Below are 16070 nucleotides of genomic sequence, written 5' to 3' on the forward strand. Positions count from 1 at the left end.
CTATCTTCAAGATGGAGATCACTCTTCAACCATTGCAGAATAAACACCTATAGAACCATATCTAGAAAACCACCGAAGACGACCTCTTATATATGATGTTTGAAAAAAGTTTGGCCAATGAAAAACATTTTCTATGAGATATAACAAATCAGTAAGGGTCATAACTACCTTAAAATTGTCAAATTTCAAGATTGCAATGTTGGTGAGTCAATTCCCACACCATGCAAATCGATTTACACCGGTTTGAAAAACAAATTTGAAGTTTGATGTTGTGTGAATCGATTCACAGAAGTGTAAGTCAATTCACAATACCTTCTACATTGAGGTGAATCGATTCACAACAATAATATATAAAAAACTAAACAATTCAAAAGTTAATAAATCAATTAACAAAGTCAAAGTAACTTAAAAAATATTTTTGATGTGTTTCAAAGTATGCCAATGCAATATGACTATGCTAGAAAGTTAATGAATGCTAAAACAACATGCAATAATACTTATGCATGACAAAACTTATTTTATTATGATTTCTTTATTGCTCAAAGAGCCTATGCAAGAACTGGATAATGAGATTCAACAAAACAAACACACATAATCTAAACTAAGCTAAGTTTGACATCACTTAAAACACTAAGTTTAAACTAAATAAGAAATACTTTATAATAAAAAAATTGATCCTTAATGAAACACTTTCTCATCTATTTAAATTGTTTATATAAATATAATAAAGTAGTCCATGAATTTATCATCAATCCATCAATTTATTCTTTCAATTGTTTTAAAGGTACGAAAAGGAATGACAATTCAAAAATTAAATTAATGATAATTTAAGAATCTTTATTATATTTATATATTTGAAGGAGCGAATTGAAGAAAAAGTTAATATTTGTTGACCAAATTAATAATTTATTCTCAATCAAGTGACGGGAACAAAAACTTTGAAACAACTTAAATTATGAACCATTTGATTGGTATTGTAATTAGCATTACTTCAATAATAATTAATTATCAATTTTGAGATTGATTTTGAAAAACATTAATTTAATTAATTTATATAATAATAGTTGTATTTCCTTATTTAAAGGCATCATCCTCCAAACCTCCCCACACAGCTCACCTCACCTTACCAAGTCGAAACCCAATCTAATTGTCGCGTCAAAATCACGACCCAACTAAAGCGCGTGAAACAAAAACCATCCCGGTGATATCCACCTCGTCGCTCTCACACTGAAAAATCATCGAAAAAACGCTACAATCTCAAAACGGAAATCGGAGAAGAAAAAAAAAAGCGCGATGAGCAACCATCCACGGTTGCAGAACGTGCGTTCCACAGCACAACTTTTCAGAGAATCAACCTCTTCTTTTACCTCAAACCCCTTCACATTTTTCTTCCTTACTATCTTAATCTTTTCTTTTCGCACCATCGTTGAAAACGGAACCTCACGTTTCATCACCTTCGTTGACCGTGATCCATCCGTTAAGTCTCTTCTCTCACGTCTGGACATCTCGGGTAACGCTAATCATCACCACCGTCAACGTTCCTCTCAATATCATCCTTCTCCCGCCGCCTTACGTCGTCGCCGACCTTTTTTACATCTCACTCGTGTCGGAACCCTAGATGATGATTTTTTCTCCGGCGACGATGACGACGGTAGAACTCTCTTTGGCTCTAATTCCAAAGCTCCCGTCAACGGTAGCTTCGTCGCATTTGGACCATTCGCGACCGATTCAGGTTTCTCGGATCTCGTTGCTGACAACGGAGTTAGGGTTTTGGAAGTTGTTCGTTCGGGAATCACGTTGAAAGCGGAAGATTCGTCAATTGATGAAGAAAAAGACGATGATGAAGTTGGCGGTGATGATGTTGATGATGAGAAAGAGGAACGGAAGAAGGAGAAAAGCGAATTGGGGAACGGGAATGAGGAGATTGTGAGAAGTGTTGATTTGCAATTATTTGTGAAGGGATTGGAAATTGGCCGTCGTGATACGGCGGCGTTCTTTTTTCTTTTGGGTTCATTGTCTGTGGCTTATGGTTGGGTGATTATGGTTTTTCTTGTTACGTATTCATGTGTATTAGGTGTTGTTATTGTTACCGTTGTTAATGATTTTATAGGAAGGTTTAGTTTTATTACTGGTGTTGTTTGGGATGGTTCTAGATTGGGTTTGAAGAGGATTTCTGCGGTTGTTTTGATAAGGTGGGCTGTGAGAGATGCAGTGACTCAGATTATTGGAATATGGTATTTTGCTGAAATTGAAGATCAGTTTTCGTTTTTCAAGCTGTTTGTTAGGTTAAAATTGATGCCTTTTTCAGTTATGTCGCCTTGGGTTAGGGGTTTTGAGAAGGAGATTTCTGGGTTTTTGTTCACTTGGTTTCTTATTGATACATTTGTGACTTTTATATTCTCTGTGGATTTCTGGGTTGCTTTGGAGGATTTTAGGAGGGGTAGTAAGGAGATTGTGAAGGAAGGTTGTTATTTGTTGTCTTCCATGTTGAGTATGGCTATTCAGGTTAAATGTTTGGAAGCAATTCTTTGTGGATCGTTTGCGAGGTGGGTTTTGGCGCGGGTTTGCGGGAGGGATTTTGCAAAGATTTTTCAGTCTACCATGGAGGTTTACTTCATGGTTACTTGGCTTGTGTTTTACTTTGCCGCTAAGTGTAGGGATGCGAATCAACAAGGTAGGAGGTTTGGGCAGAGGGAAATGGAGGGCTTAATTGATGGGCACAGATGATAAATGGCGGTGGCTGGATTGACGGTTTTATCATGATGGTTTTTGATTGCTAATGCACATGTAGCTGCAATGTTTTACAGGTTTATGTCGCCTACTTTGCAGTCACTGTTGGCCATTGCCACCATTCTGTAGTTTTGTCATGCCATTAGATGTGTTGAATGTAGTTCGCCTCAAGGCCAACACACATCTTTGTGTATATTCTGAATGAGGATCCTTCATATGTATATTATTCGTGGAATCATTTAATTAGGTTACACAATGTGTTGGTGAATGGTGATAATAGTCTGTAGTCACAAGTTACAAGGTTTGAGAAATGAAGAATGGTGATGATTTTTCTCCATGCAACATGGAGTTATATGTTCTGATATGATAGAGTATCCATATAGCATTTTTGTTTATTTGGTGTTATATTCTATTTTTTATGTACAATTAGTGGTATATGAATTGGACCTCATCTACAAGAACAAGGAAAAGCACATGAATCTGCAAGAACTGACAAGATTGTTGTGAGTTGTTATGCATTTAACCATTTATTTTCCCCCTTATAGGAAAGTCTCCGTGAAGTTTATTCTGGCTAAATTAGTTTATGTGTATGTTTTATATCATGGTGGGTTTGCTATGATTTTACAAAAGCTATAACTTGTAGCTTTTGAAAATCACGATGACTTATTGTGATTCTAACAAATCCAGTGTGATACTAAACATGCACAATGTCTGTTTTGCATGATTACTGACATCTTTTGCTAACTGGCCTATATATTTGCTGTATGTATAGAATCATTTTGCAGAAATTTCATAAAATAAGTTTTGCATCATGTAATTACTTTAGCAGAGTTTCAATGAGAGGTCAAATTTAAAGTTGATAACAAAATTAGGGATATATCTAAGTGGGGCATTCCAAGTGTTGAAATTCATTGTTGAAAAGATTTGTGTTTAGTTCTACAAGACTGGTGTTTAGTAATCAGGGTCAAAACTTGATGTTCTCTGCCTGGTGACTGGCATGCTTATGTTTTGTTATTTTTGAATGGCTTTTTGGTTTTCAACATTTTTCCTTTAAGCTTTGTGGATTTCCCGGTTTTGATGTATTGCTTACATGAAAGGGATCAAACTGAAGGAGATCAGGTATATAAACAGTGCAAATGAATCTTGGTTGCAGTTAAACGAATGGTAGTCTCCCTACTGGTTGTATGGGAAATTATTCCAGTTTCTGGAAGAGACAAAGGAAGTATTTATTATTTTTGGATTGAAATAAATGAAATGTTATAGTATTAGTTTCGAAGATTCACTTAAACTATCTTTTGACTTTGAGGGTTGTTTCCTTTCCCAAGGCAGCATGTTGTGGGGGTTATGGGCTATCTTGTAAAACTAACATCATTGAAGGGTTTCCATTCTTTTCTTATTGCTCACAAGTCAACAATCTCGTCGATATCGAATTGGATTATATTTGATGCGATTCTAACTCTACATTAAAATCAAATACAAACTGCATCCTGGTTTTATATGATTTCATGCAAAAGCTTATTTCGGGTTAATTGTGGATTAAAGGACAAACAAGGTTCTTTGTAAAGCAGGTAGCTTCAGGAATGACGGACAAAAGAACCATTGTGAGGTAGGGCAATTGACCATATCTTAATCCAAATTGGATATTATGTGGCAAAAGAAACATCATAGTCATACAATTATGGTTTATTGCAAAGTAGCAATACTGAATTGTATGAGCTTGACAGTTAACAGCCTTAATAAGGATGAATGCCAAACAGAAGCTACGTGGTTCCTTAGCCACTGTGTATGCATAATTTATTTGTATGGTACGCATATACTTGCAGAAATGGAGGAAGATATTATGGTCGGTGGCAGTTTCCCTAAAGCACTTATCAGATGCCTATCCAATATTGTCCCTCCTTTCCTTAAATATGGGGGCGATAGGGTAGTGTCAAACAAAACATGATTCTACTTCTGACATAGCAGCTTGCAGGGCTTGCTAGTTTTAGGGATAAAGATTAGGAACACGGTGTCATACACTTCTTGACCGTCCTATCATATCGGACGGCCAGATTTTAATATAAATCTTGATTTTTTATTTATAAATTTAAAAAATAAAAATTTAAATCTGGATTGTCAATTCTTTCTCTAACAATAAAGAATAAAGATGTGTGTAAGGACATGCACGATGGATATTTTCTGAACTAATGAAGTGCACACTATTTGGTGCATCATTATTCTCACACCTAGTATGAAGAAGCACTTTGGTATGATTTTTACTTTAGTATGAAAAGAAGGAACGAGTGTTGACTGTATGGTTGAAAATATGTCCATGCTGCATACTGATAAAAGTGTATACGTATGTATAATTCAACAAAACCAATTATTTGAAGTATATGATAGTTACATTCTGAATTTTTCTTTGTTTAGTTTTTTTTTTCTGTCTTGTAAGAGATTTATTTTCTAGATTGCGTATTTCTTTCACTAAACATTTGGGTGTGTGAATCCAATAAAACTCCCAACTCAACCCCCTCCCCTGCATTTTCCATTAAAAGAGGCATTTTGCATTAACTCAACTCAACTCCAGAATGTTAGTCTTACTCATGCATTTTGCATTAGTGACATTAAGCGGATATGAGTCTTTTTGCCATTTTAACTAATTAACCATCAATGAAGACTTTATTCGCTTTTCATGCTTTCAGTTGATATATTCCACTTACGTGAGAGAATTAATTTTGCAGATGTTCATGAAATCAACCTAAATTGGTTTCTGAATTATGTACTTGTTAAAAGCTATCATTAATTATCTGTAAGCAACATCTTCCAAAATGTTGATGAGTTTGTTTTTTGTTCCTCCCAAACGTAAATGCCATTTTACAAGAAGGTATAAGGACCAAAGCCAATGGTCCAAAGAAATTAAACATAATCACTTTTTGTTAGGCTTTTAACTCCATTTTGTTTTACCACATGCATTTTTGGGGTTGTTAATCAAAATGAAGATTTCAAGTAGTCTTTCATTATTCTCCTTTAAGCCAACTGGTCTGGTTAAAATCAAACCATTTTCACGAAAGTAATAATTAATAATCACTCATTTGATGACTTACTGACAAAATCGGTGCATCTTTCAATGATAATAGCAACAAAACAAAAACAAAAACAGAACAGAAACCTCAGGTTCCTGAATTAACTATATATTACTGCTACATGTATAATAATAATAACAATAACATAACATCAGCATAGTTGTTAGAACTTTAAAGCTATGAACTAATGACTCAAATCAAAGGATTATTAGAGTCTCTCATGTCAAACATACATAAACACCCTTCCATTATGTGGAGAGCTAGCACAAGCACAAGTAAGGACACTAAGGAAAAAATGTTCATTACAAGGAATACATAGTTTAGAATCTGCAATGAAATCATATTCTTCTCTAGCTTGATCCAACAAGGCCTTAAAAAGTGGATGGTTGAGCAAAGTAATGTTGATGACAAATCTCTTAAGATTCTCTCCTACATACACAACCAAATGACCCTTTGGAACATCATTTGGAATAGAATCCATTTCATATATGCAAGACAACAATCCACACCAATAATCACAAGGTGTTATCAATAATTCACTCCTCATTTTCTTCCACTTGTTAACACACCCTCTTAGAAACTTACCCTTCATAGTTGTTTTTTGCTATGTTATTATACTTTGAAAGAGAGAAAGAGAAACTAGTTAGCTAGAGAACAAGTACATGGAGTACTTTGAAAGTGAAAAAAGGTTTATATAATTGAGGTACGGGTTTGTACCAACATTAAATGGTTGACATGGTTCTTTGTTTTTGACAATAAAAAAGTAATATTGCTGGATATATCAATATTCAATATATATAATATTTTAAGTATCCAATGTATATAATATTTTAAGTATTATTTTGGAATCAAATATAAACAAAAAAAATATTATTTTAAAAAGTTAATATATTTAATTAGATGTTTCAATTTTTTTAACATTATATTTATTTATATTTAATTTAAAAACAAATATTTATTTACCGTAACGTCTTTGGAGCATTGCACCTTGATACGAAACTGTACGAATATATATGCACGTCTTTTTCTGTGTACATAAAGTGAAATGTTTTGTTTTTGTATGTAAAAAAAGTGAATGTTTTGTGTTGTTAGCATGTTTTTAAAGGTTATAAATTTGATCTTAGAGAATTTTAATTTTGCAAAATGATATTGACAAATATAGAAAATGAAAATTACTTTTGAACATATGAATGGATTGTTTCTATATATCCAAATTAGATTATGAAGGTTACGTATTTAGTAAAAATAATGACATGAATTGATTGAAGGTTGAAAAATAAACATCCTTCTTCGTGATGTAAAAGGTTGTGGAGGACTGACTTTCTGTGATTATGAAGGGCAGTATATTAACTGTGATCAACGTCCTTTCGAAATTCTTAAAAGTTCAGACCCCATTACTTTGGGAGGAAAAAATAATAATAATAATAAGAGTGTAATGAATATACACACACTTCACAACCATTCAAAATTATTTATTTTGTTATGTCATATTATTTAAATCATAATTAATATTATTTTATAATATATATCTAAATTTTAACCAAAAATGTTATTTAAAATTAATTTGGTCAATATATAGTTGTTTGTTTATGATATTTCTCTCACAAGTTTATAACATTTTTTGATTGATTTATAATATTTTTTGAGATGTTATATTAGTGTTTTTTCTACTTTACTAGAGTTTAAACTTTGGTTCTTTCTTCTTCAACTATTCAAGAAATATTCTATTCAAGATTCAAATTCAAATTTTCTTAAATGAAATATTTTGTTTACAAGCAAATTAGTTAATTTTTAATATTGAACTCGAGATCCTTTCATGAAACTCTTTAAACATTTTTTACTTCGTCAATCGAATTATATTTGCAAGACAAAAAAATATATATATTTATAAGTTAAATTTTAAATTCAATATACTAATTTATTATATATCAGTTAATTTATATGCTATAATCTAACCTACGATTCACTCACCAAAGAACGCTTTAATTAATTTGTCGATCAATATTTTTAGATTTAGATTTTAATGTAGCTCAAGAAGCAGTACTTTATTTCATTGATTTGGTAACCAATTCTCTATAACTTCATATTTTCTTAAAATATTTATTTCCTTGTTATAGAAGAGAAAAACATAACAGCAATTAATGTTTTTCTTTAATCTCTTTCCCCATGTTCGAGATGAGAAAAACACTAAAAAATAAATTAAATGATTTTTAATGGCCAACTAGCAATTAATACATACACATAAGAAGTGAATGCAGTACATTCATTTCCGTGAAAACTCTATACTGCAAAAAAGTTTAATTTAATCTAAAGGTAATTAGTTGTTGATTGAAAATGCATATTGTATACGTAACTGAGTACATTCCTTAGATCTTGTTGTCGGGGGAGTGGAACTTCATAGTTATATTTGTTAATTAGTTATGTTAGTTGTTTATTTAAGTATTTATATAATTTTTAATATAATTTATTCTTTTTATTATTAATATGATTCAATTATTTTTTTTTTATATTTCTCATATTAATGATTTAGTAATATTAATCATGATTTATGAGTTACATGCTATGATTGATTTACTAATTTAATCATACACTTTCTACATAGAATGTTTGTTTTTATTCAAAAAAAATATTGTTGAACATCTTGTGAAGTTTATACACTTTAAGAGATAAAAAAAAAAAAGAAGAAGAAATTATGTATATGTGGATGATATGATAAAAAAAGAATGATATAAATATAAAATGAAATGTTGAAGTACATATATAATTGTTATTTTGTCAATTTCAATTGTTTTTTCAAGACGCATTTAACATAGTAAGAAACTCTTGCGTGATCACCAATTTAAACACAAGATATGAGTACCCTAACAAAAATGAAAAGATATAGAAAAAGAAAAAAATTAAATAATATGTATTTTTTAAATAATTAAATGATATGTATTTCTGTGTATGTGTTTAAATTTTATGCTCAAAATCTCGTAATCACTCAAGCATTTTCCTAACATACTCCATCTATTCTATAATAATTTTTCATTTCACATAAATTAAGAACATTAAAATATATTTCTATAATTTTAGTACATTTTGCACTATAATAAGCACATTATGCACTATAATGACACTACCCAACTTTAGAGACTATGGTTAAATTGAAAGAACGGTTGAATAGTCCATAATCCATTTTATGCATTGAAATTATTTGATTCGAGTCACTTTCACGTGCAATTCAGTGTTCACATGAGCTAGTGTTCATGAGTGCCCCCACCTACATCCCTCCATTAATTCATCTCCATGCTTTCTAAAAAGAAGCAACGTCCCTCTGCATTCTTCTGAAGAAATTTGGAGTTGTTTGAATAATGTGAGACTCAAAATTTAGTTTAGTGTCGGTTGTATATGTAGAAACCAATTAATATTATTCTAAGTATAAAAGGATTAGTGTATACTCTTCCAACATTGCACTTGAATCAATGATCGATTGAGTCAATTATTATAAGTCAGAGAGAATAAAAAACTCTTTATCTATTCTCCTTGCTATCTATCTGGATCAGCTGCATGGCATCACTCCAAAGCAGAGAAAACAATACTGAAAAGAGAGACAAAATTAAGATATGAAAAAGAGGGAAAGATAAATTAAGAGAGATAAAGAAACTAATAAAAAATTACCAACTCGTGAGATTGAGAGGGTCCAATTGGCAACTTACAAAATTTTAAGAAAATTCCATTTACTTGTTTATATTATCATAATTGTAATTGAAAGTTACTTTTAACCCCTATATTTTTAATAAACCATATCTACATCTGAAAGTACGTGTTAGAAGAAAAAATAAATTAATTCAATTATGCGAAAAAGTAAAAATCGAAAGAGTAAACAAAAATAATAGGGATGTAGGCTTCTGAAATATATGTGAAGGTGAGAATGGAAGGCTTTTCAATTTCATTATTCATATACAATATACAATGTGGAAAACAGAATGGTTCCTCACCGTACAAACACCTAAAATGTGAATATGTGTTGTGTGATATGCTTTGGCCATCATTGACCCAATCTATCACGGATCCTTTATAATATTGTTTCTGCATTTTTTAATTAAAAAAGTTATTGTAAGTTGTGCTTATTTTATTTATTTGAAATTAAAGGACAATCCAACTCTTCTCGTAACGGTACTTTTAAGAGCATATTATATAGATGAACAGAAAATACAAAATCTTACCCACAATATGATCGTATTATATAGAGTCTGATATTATACAATATTATATGATCTCTAGTGTCTGATGCATCTTGAATATTATACGATCTCTAGTGTCTGATGCATCTCGAATAAAATTAACTTTTGTGGAGAGAATTTATAAAAAATAAACAAAATAAAATTGTAGTTCATTATAATCCTTTCTAACTCAAAAGATATTCGATTTACACCAAAATATTGTCCTTTATTCAAAAATTGTGATAGACAGGACCATTTGGATATACATAACCTTTACAAAATACATGGGCCAAATTTGTTGAAAAAAATGACTATTTTGATATAATAACATAATAAAATAAAATAAAAACAAAAGATCTACCACGATCAAAGATAAAAACCCACTTAGAAATAAAAAATGAAAGAGATAATTCAAATCTAAAATAAAGATGAAAAAACAAGTTTAATTTAGTCAATAATAAACAAAGGAACTAGTAAAGTGTTTCTAGTTTGTAAAAGGAAACGAAGTGTTTCTAGAATATCAGAAAGGTTAAGCCATGGGGCGTCAAAAGATTTCCATGATCTAATTAAACCCCAGTAGCAGTATTATATACCATTATATTATTCCAATGCTTATCTCATAACAAGATTTGTCTTTATTGTCATTGCATGAATTTGATAAATTAAATCATAGTGAAATTGTATGAAAATCCACCTTCCCTTGACAAACCCACAATCATTAAATTTAATTGACATCCATGCATTATCCAAGATATCTGTATTGCTGTATACTATCAGTGTATCCAAAAAAATAAATTATTTTCATAGCAATTATAGAGTGACCTCTCGCTTGGGAGAATTAAATTTAAAACTCCACATCTTAACCCTTACGTCTACATTTTATCATTTTTTGTATGAATAAACATATATTTATACATACTAGAAAAAATATATTTTAAACAAAATCAACCTGTTTTTTTTTATCCCACATCTATAAAAAATTTATTCAGTTTAGGTATACAGATGATTTGAATTTGGTATAATTTTTTTTTTAGATTTTTGTATATACCAAAAATTGTTAATATAAAATAATTTTACTCAATTATTTTTTTCGCATCAAAAATTTCATTTTCTGAAATTTACAATATGAATTATTCTTTTTCAATTTTACATTTTGAGTTTTCGAAATATCTAATATGCAAAAAAAAAAAAAAAACTAGTTTACAAACTAAATTTTTAGAAAATAAAATTTTATACCGAAAATTTCGTATGTGTGGGATAAAATAGTTCTAAAGTGTTGAGGGGTCTGAAATCCAATTTTCATCACTTGGAAGAGTGAAGGGCCTCATGGTTGGGTAGGATATATGGTCAAGAGCAGAGACACCGTGTTAGAAGGGATAAAAGTGACAGAAAGCATGGCAAAAAATAAGAAATATATATATACCAATAATCCAAAAAGCAGGGATGAAAATCTAATAATTACCATGACAAGACTCCAGGATAAGTGGAATGGAAATGAAGATGGCAAGTTCAAATAAGATATCAAGGATAGGTTGTATATATGCCATTGTACTACTATATGGGTTACTCTAAATAATAGGTCTCTTTCTTCGGCTAGCAAGTTACTAAGCTAGTTATTTTTTACTATTATGATATAATATGAGATTATGTTTTGAACAATCAAATTGGATAAGATGTACGAATTGATTGCATATAACAGAATCATTCAGAATGTCAGTCCAATATTTTAAATGATTTTAGACCATAAAACTATCCTACACTTCCATTGCCATTGGAGCTTTTAGTATTTTCAGACTATTGGTACGGTACGCTTAGAATTTTTAATTATTTCAAACAAGCTCTTCGTGATAACTTCGAAAACAACTTACAATTTTTAACATAAAAACAGTCTATTTTCTATTGTAGAAATAGTTTATATATATATGTTTATATGATGAACACTCATTCAATAAATACTTAAAGTAAGTAGTATACAGGGTTCTAAGTTCTTACAAAGGCTTTGAAAAAGGTTATTGACAGAATCATTTAGCATGGTGATAAGCCTTTACTTCCTTTCATCAACCATTATAAATAATTGAAGATAGATAGGCGGCTTATACCTAATCCAACAAAAAGACGACTCTATCCAGTCTGAGATACACTAAGATTGCCCTTCGGTTCCTTGATTTCCAACTGACTCGCCATTGGGTGTCAAACCCCTAATCTTAACATCGTAGTAAACTTCTTCTACTTTTCTTAGGTCATACTTCATGCCTGCCAACAGCAGAAAGATGCCAACCAGACAAATAGCAAGAGTGAATAAAACGCTTTTTATGAAAATAATACATGCAAATTGTGTAATCGACGATTTACCAGGTAGACAAACAAAAAATACATTGCAGTTAACCCTGCCTTTCATATAAAGAGATGACACAAAAGGAATGCTCAGCTGCTATATATGTTTTTGACGAAAGCAAGTATATGATGTTAATGATGATATTTGTCACAGTTAACAAACCAATCTCTCCAAGAAATGATAAATATTTCTCACAAAATTGATAATGCAAGCCCAGCAACATTATTTGATGATAGTAACAGTGACAAAAAGAAGAAAAGAACGTGATGCAGTGGATAAGGTACAAGAAGCAACATACCGTCAAATTTCTTCCGCAGAAAATCATTTCGTAGATTGAGCATTCGGAATGCAGCATGAAGTTCTGTTAAAAACTTCAAGACCTTCCTTGGACAATCATAGTCCCCAGCTGTCACTTGATTAACCACGTACCGCGGCTGCAAATAGCAAAATAGGTTCAACTGTTGTGATGTCTTTTCCTTAAACATAACAGAGTTTATAATCTACTATGCCCATGCACATGCAACTATGCAATATACATATTCATCTCTAGTCAATATTTCTCTCAACAAAATTGTTATAAACAGAGTTAAATATCTCCTACATTTTCTACAGGTTGATTTGTAAGAGTTAGGAGAAAATGAGTTCTTACCAATTCATTAGACATAAAACAAACACCTGTGGGACAAAAAATGCATCTATATCAGTATATGTTGCATAACTGCAAAATTTTAATTGACTATATAATCGTTCATGATCGACAAAAACTAGATCTATTGACATATATCAAACAGTGGAGATGTCAAAGAGTAAGGAGATTAAAAATCAAAATTCTGAACATACTCCCTCAATATGCAAATCATATTATTTGATTATCTTGCTACTTTGCCCTGACAGACCTATGGACTCTAACTGCTAGACCCATTTCTTGATGGTAATCATATTTAACTGCAGACTCTTGCTGCAAATTCTTAAATTATGCAACTACCCATGACTGCCAAAAACTAGAGCTATTGGCCTTAAATCAAATGCTGGAGATGTCAACGAATAAAGAGAGCTTAAAAATAAGAAATTCTGAACATACTCTCTAAATATGCAAACCATATTGTCATTTGATATTCTAGTTCCTTTTCCCGGAAAGACCTACCGACTATAATTGCTACGTCCATTTCTTGATAGTTGATGATAATACTCTCCCAATTTAAAATTAACAATCATTTAAGGTTTCTACACAAATATTAAGAAAATAATAAATTGGCTAATGGACATGGTAAGTTTACTAAATTAATCCTATTTATTAATAAATACTGCTTGATAATGTCTTTGGCAAATGAAAAGTTGCCACAAAAATACATTCTCAAATATAATTGATGAGGGCGAAACTGGGAAGATATCATTAATGAAGCATCGGATGAAAAAACAAAACTTAATTTGGAATTTTTTACTTTTGCTAAAACAACTATTAATTTTGAATGGAGGGAGTAATATTCAAGTTGGTCCCTAATCAATGATTTCACTCAAAGAAGCTGGCCTAAAAAAACTGAAGTATAAGAAGAGGAATGCATTCATCTCAAATTCTCAAGTAATATTAGTCACTCAGCAACAAACAACTAATGCAAGTACATTCTTAGGGACACTCACCAACTAAGTAGTCTTCGACATCTAGACTGAACTCCAGACTATTCACTGCAAAATAGTGAACAATACACATAAAGAAGTAATAAATTGTAAGTAATAAATTTTCATAATGACAAAGAATAAGCATGAAGTAGAAGTTAACATTATGGCCAACAAAAATGGTTTAAATTTAGCTGCCAATTACTGAGTCACAAAAGACATGAATGGGTATTGTGCATATAGAAGATAAACAGATAAACTATCCACTAAACTACGCAGTATTAACCTAAAATTTATTGGAATGATAAGCTCAAGAGTATATTGTCCCCGTTCCTTATAGAATGGAACAAAAAAAAATTAAAAACGGTTGGAAAATGTAGTTGTCCAAGATCTAAACCATAGATAGTTCTCCCAGTAGATGTTTAAACACCAATACCCCATGCTAAAGGAACTCAGACTCTTAAATATAAGTATTAGCAAATGCTGGAGACCAGTTGCAAATTCTGCAAGACATTGTTTATGCTTAAGGAAAAATGAAGATTATCCTTTAAAGTGCATAAGGTATCCATACATACAGTGTTCTTCAGAAAAACCATGTGAAAGTTCCATGTTCGGCCTTTTTTCTGCACGAGGTTCCTTTTGTTTTCCCTTTTCCTTTGTAAGAAGGTTATAATAAATTAATAATATACTATATTTTGTATATGCTACATGCTTCAACACTTGGTCTAACGACGAACCTCCGGGTGCATTGCATGCATAAACATATTTTGCCAGATATAGCAGACCGAATCCACAGTCCCGTACTGCTTAGAATCTTAGGACTTCATAATGTATTCAATCATTCATTAGTAACACCATCAACATATGCATGCATACACACCCAAATAATAGACAATTACTATAAAACATCAATGGCACGTTAATAAGTAAAACAGGAGAGCATTAAGAGTTAATAAAACATACACCCGAGTTTTTCCTCGGCTTGTTTATGTTCGAGAAGTTGTCCCGTTTCAAGCCAATGCATAAAAGTAAGCATAGAAACTACAGACTGTGTCTCACTCCTCCAATCACCATGATACCTACATTACATGGAACCAAAAAAGTTACGTTACAGATAAAAAGAGAAGACAGAGAATACATAAGTTAATCGGAAACCTTAATCACCTATAATATTGTCCAGGGCATTCTCTAAGAATATCAGCAAGTAGCTCGTACTTCTCTTTTAGCACATGAATCTGAATTTTAGCCTTCTCGAAAAGTTCTATCAAAATGCCAAAAATCACATTAACATAAGATAATGATAAATAATGATGTTGAATGAAATACATTATCTACACTAACCACGCGAAGAAATGTAATTGTATGAAAACTGAAAATGCGGAAGACAAGATTCGATTTTAGAATGTTCCGAAAAAAAAAACGGTAAGAAGTAAAATGGAGAGATTAGGGTTAAGGAAGAAGAATGAGGGAGGTTTTTTGTACCTGGAGTAGGGCGAGAGTGATGAACTAGAAGAATACTAGCATACATGAGTCTTGTGGTGGATTCGATTTCCGAAACGACGGTACGAATTCGGTCGCGTAAGGTTCCTGACTCCTCGAGCTGAGTTCTGAACTCGCCGAATTGCTTCTCTAGTGACAGAGCAGGAGCAGAAGAGTCGTCGGTGGTTGCCATTGAGGAAGAGAACCGCGAAATGGGGCGAAACGATGAAGCGAAGAAGGGGTTAGGGTTTAAGGTGAATAATAAGGAGCGAGACACGGTGTAGCAGTGGAAGCCGTTTCGAAACGCCGGTTTCATAAATTGCATTTTTAATACTATTTTGATTTTTATTATGTGTTCCGTTCTAGTTCTAGTTCTAGTAGTAGCGGTGTAGCATGTTATTGAGATGTAAACGGCTACTTGGCGCATTCACACACCTTCATCGTGACAGAGTTATTTTTTATTTATTTTTTTAATTTACACTTTCGATCCATGAAATTAATTATGCGTGTAATTCTGGCAAAATTATTGTAAAAATTTAGATGTTTTTTAATAATTTTCCACGTTTTAATTTATTTTTACGCTGGCAGCTGTGTATATAAATTAAAATTATTTTTTTTTACAATAAATCAACATTTTAATCGTTA

General features: G+C 31.6%; 3 protein-coding genes across 3 annotated transcripts; 1 reads left to right on the forward strand and 2 right to left on the reverse strand.

Moving 5' to 3' along the window:
* The first annotated feature begins 1100 nt into the window (after positions 1 to 1100).
* Positions 1101 to 3092, forward strand: LOC101496405 (uncharacterized). The gene has a single exon (XM_004493921.4). It carries the CDS (start codon positions 1294 to 1296, stop codon positions 2725 to 2727), a length of 1434 nt encoding a protein of 477 aa, XP_004493978.1. The 5' UTR covers positions 1101 to 1293; the 3' UTR covers positions 2728 to 3092.
* A 2923-nt stretch (positions 3093 to 6015) lies between these two features.
* On the reverse strand, positions 6016 to 6384 carry LOC101496738 (auxin-induced protein 15A-like). The gene has a single exon (XM_004493922.4). It carries the CDS (start codon positions 6382 to 6384, stop codon positions 6016 to 6018), a length of 369 nt encoding a protein of 122 aa, XP_004493979.1.
* A 5483-nt stretch (positions 6385 to 11867) lies between these two features.
* Positions 11868 to 15829, reverse strand: LOC101497045 (uncharacterized). Its single transcript, XM_004493923.3, has 7 exons — positions 15429 to 15829; positions 15111 to 15207; positions 14910 to 15025; positions 13971 to 14015; positions 12982 to 13007; positions 12631 to 12766; positions 11868 to 12250 (listed from the first exon to the last, which is right to left on the reverse strand). The coding sequence occupies exons 1-7, from the start codon at positions 15748 to 15750 to the stop codon at positions 12138 to 12140; spliced, it is 855 nt and encodes a 284-aa protein (XP_004493980.1). The 5' UTR covers positions 15751 to 15829; the 3' UTR covers positions 11868 to 12137.
* Positions 15830 to 16070: the final 241 nt, after the last annotated feature.

This window comes from Cicer arietinum, chromosome 3, assembly GCF_000331145.2.
Source record: "Cicer arietinum cultivar CDC Frontier isolate Library 1 chromosome 3, Cicar.CDCFrontier_v2.0, whole genome shotgun sequence".
NCBI lineage: Eukaryota > Viridiplantae > Streptophyta > Magnoliopsida > Fabales > Fabaceae > Cicer > Cicer arietinum.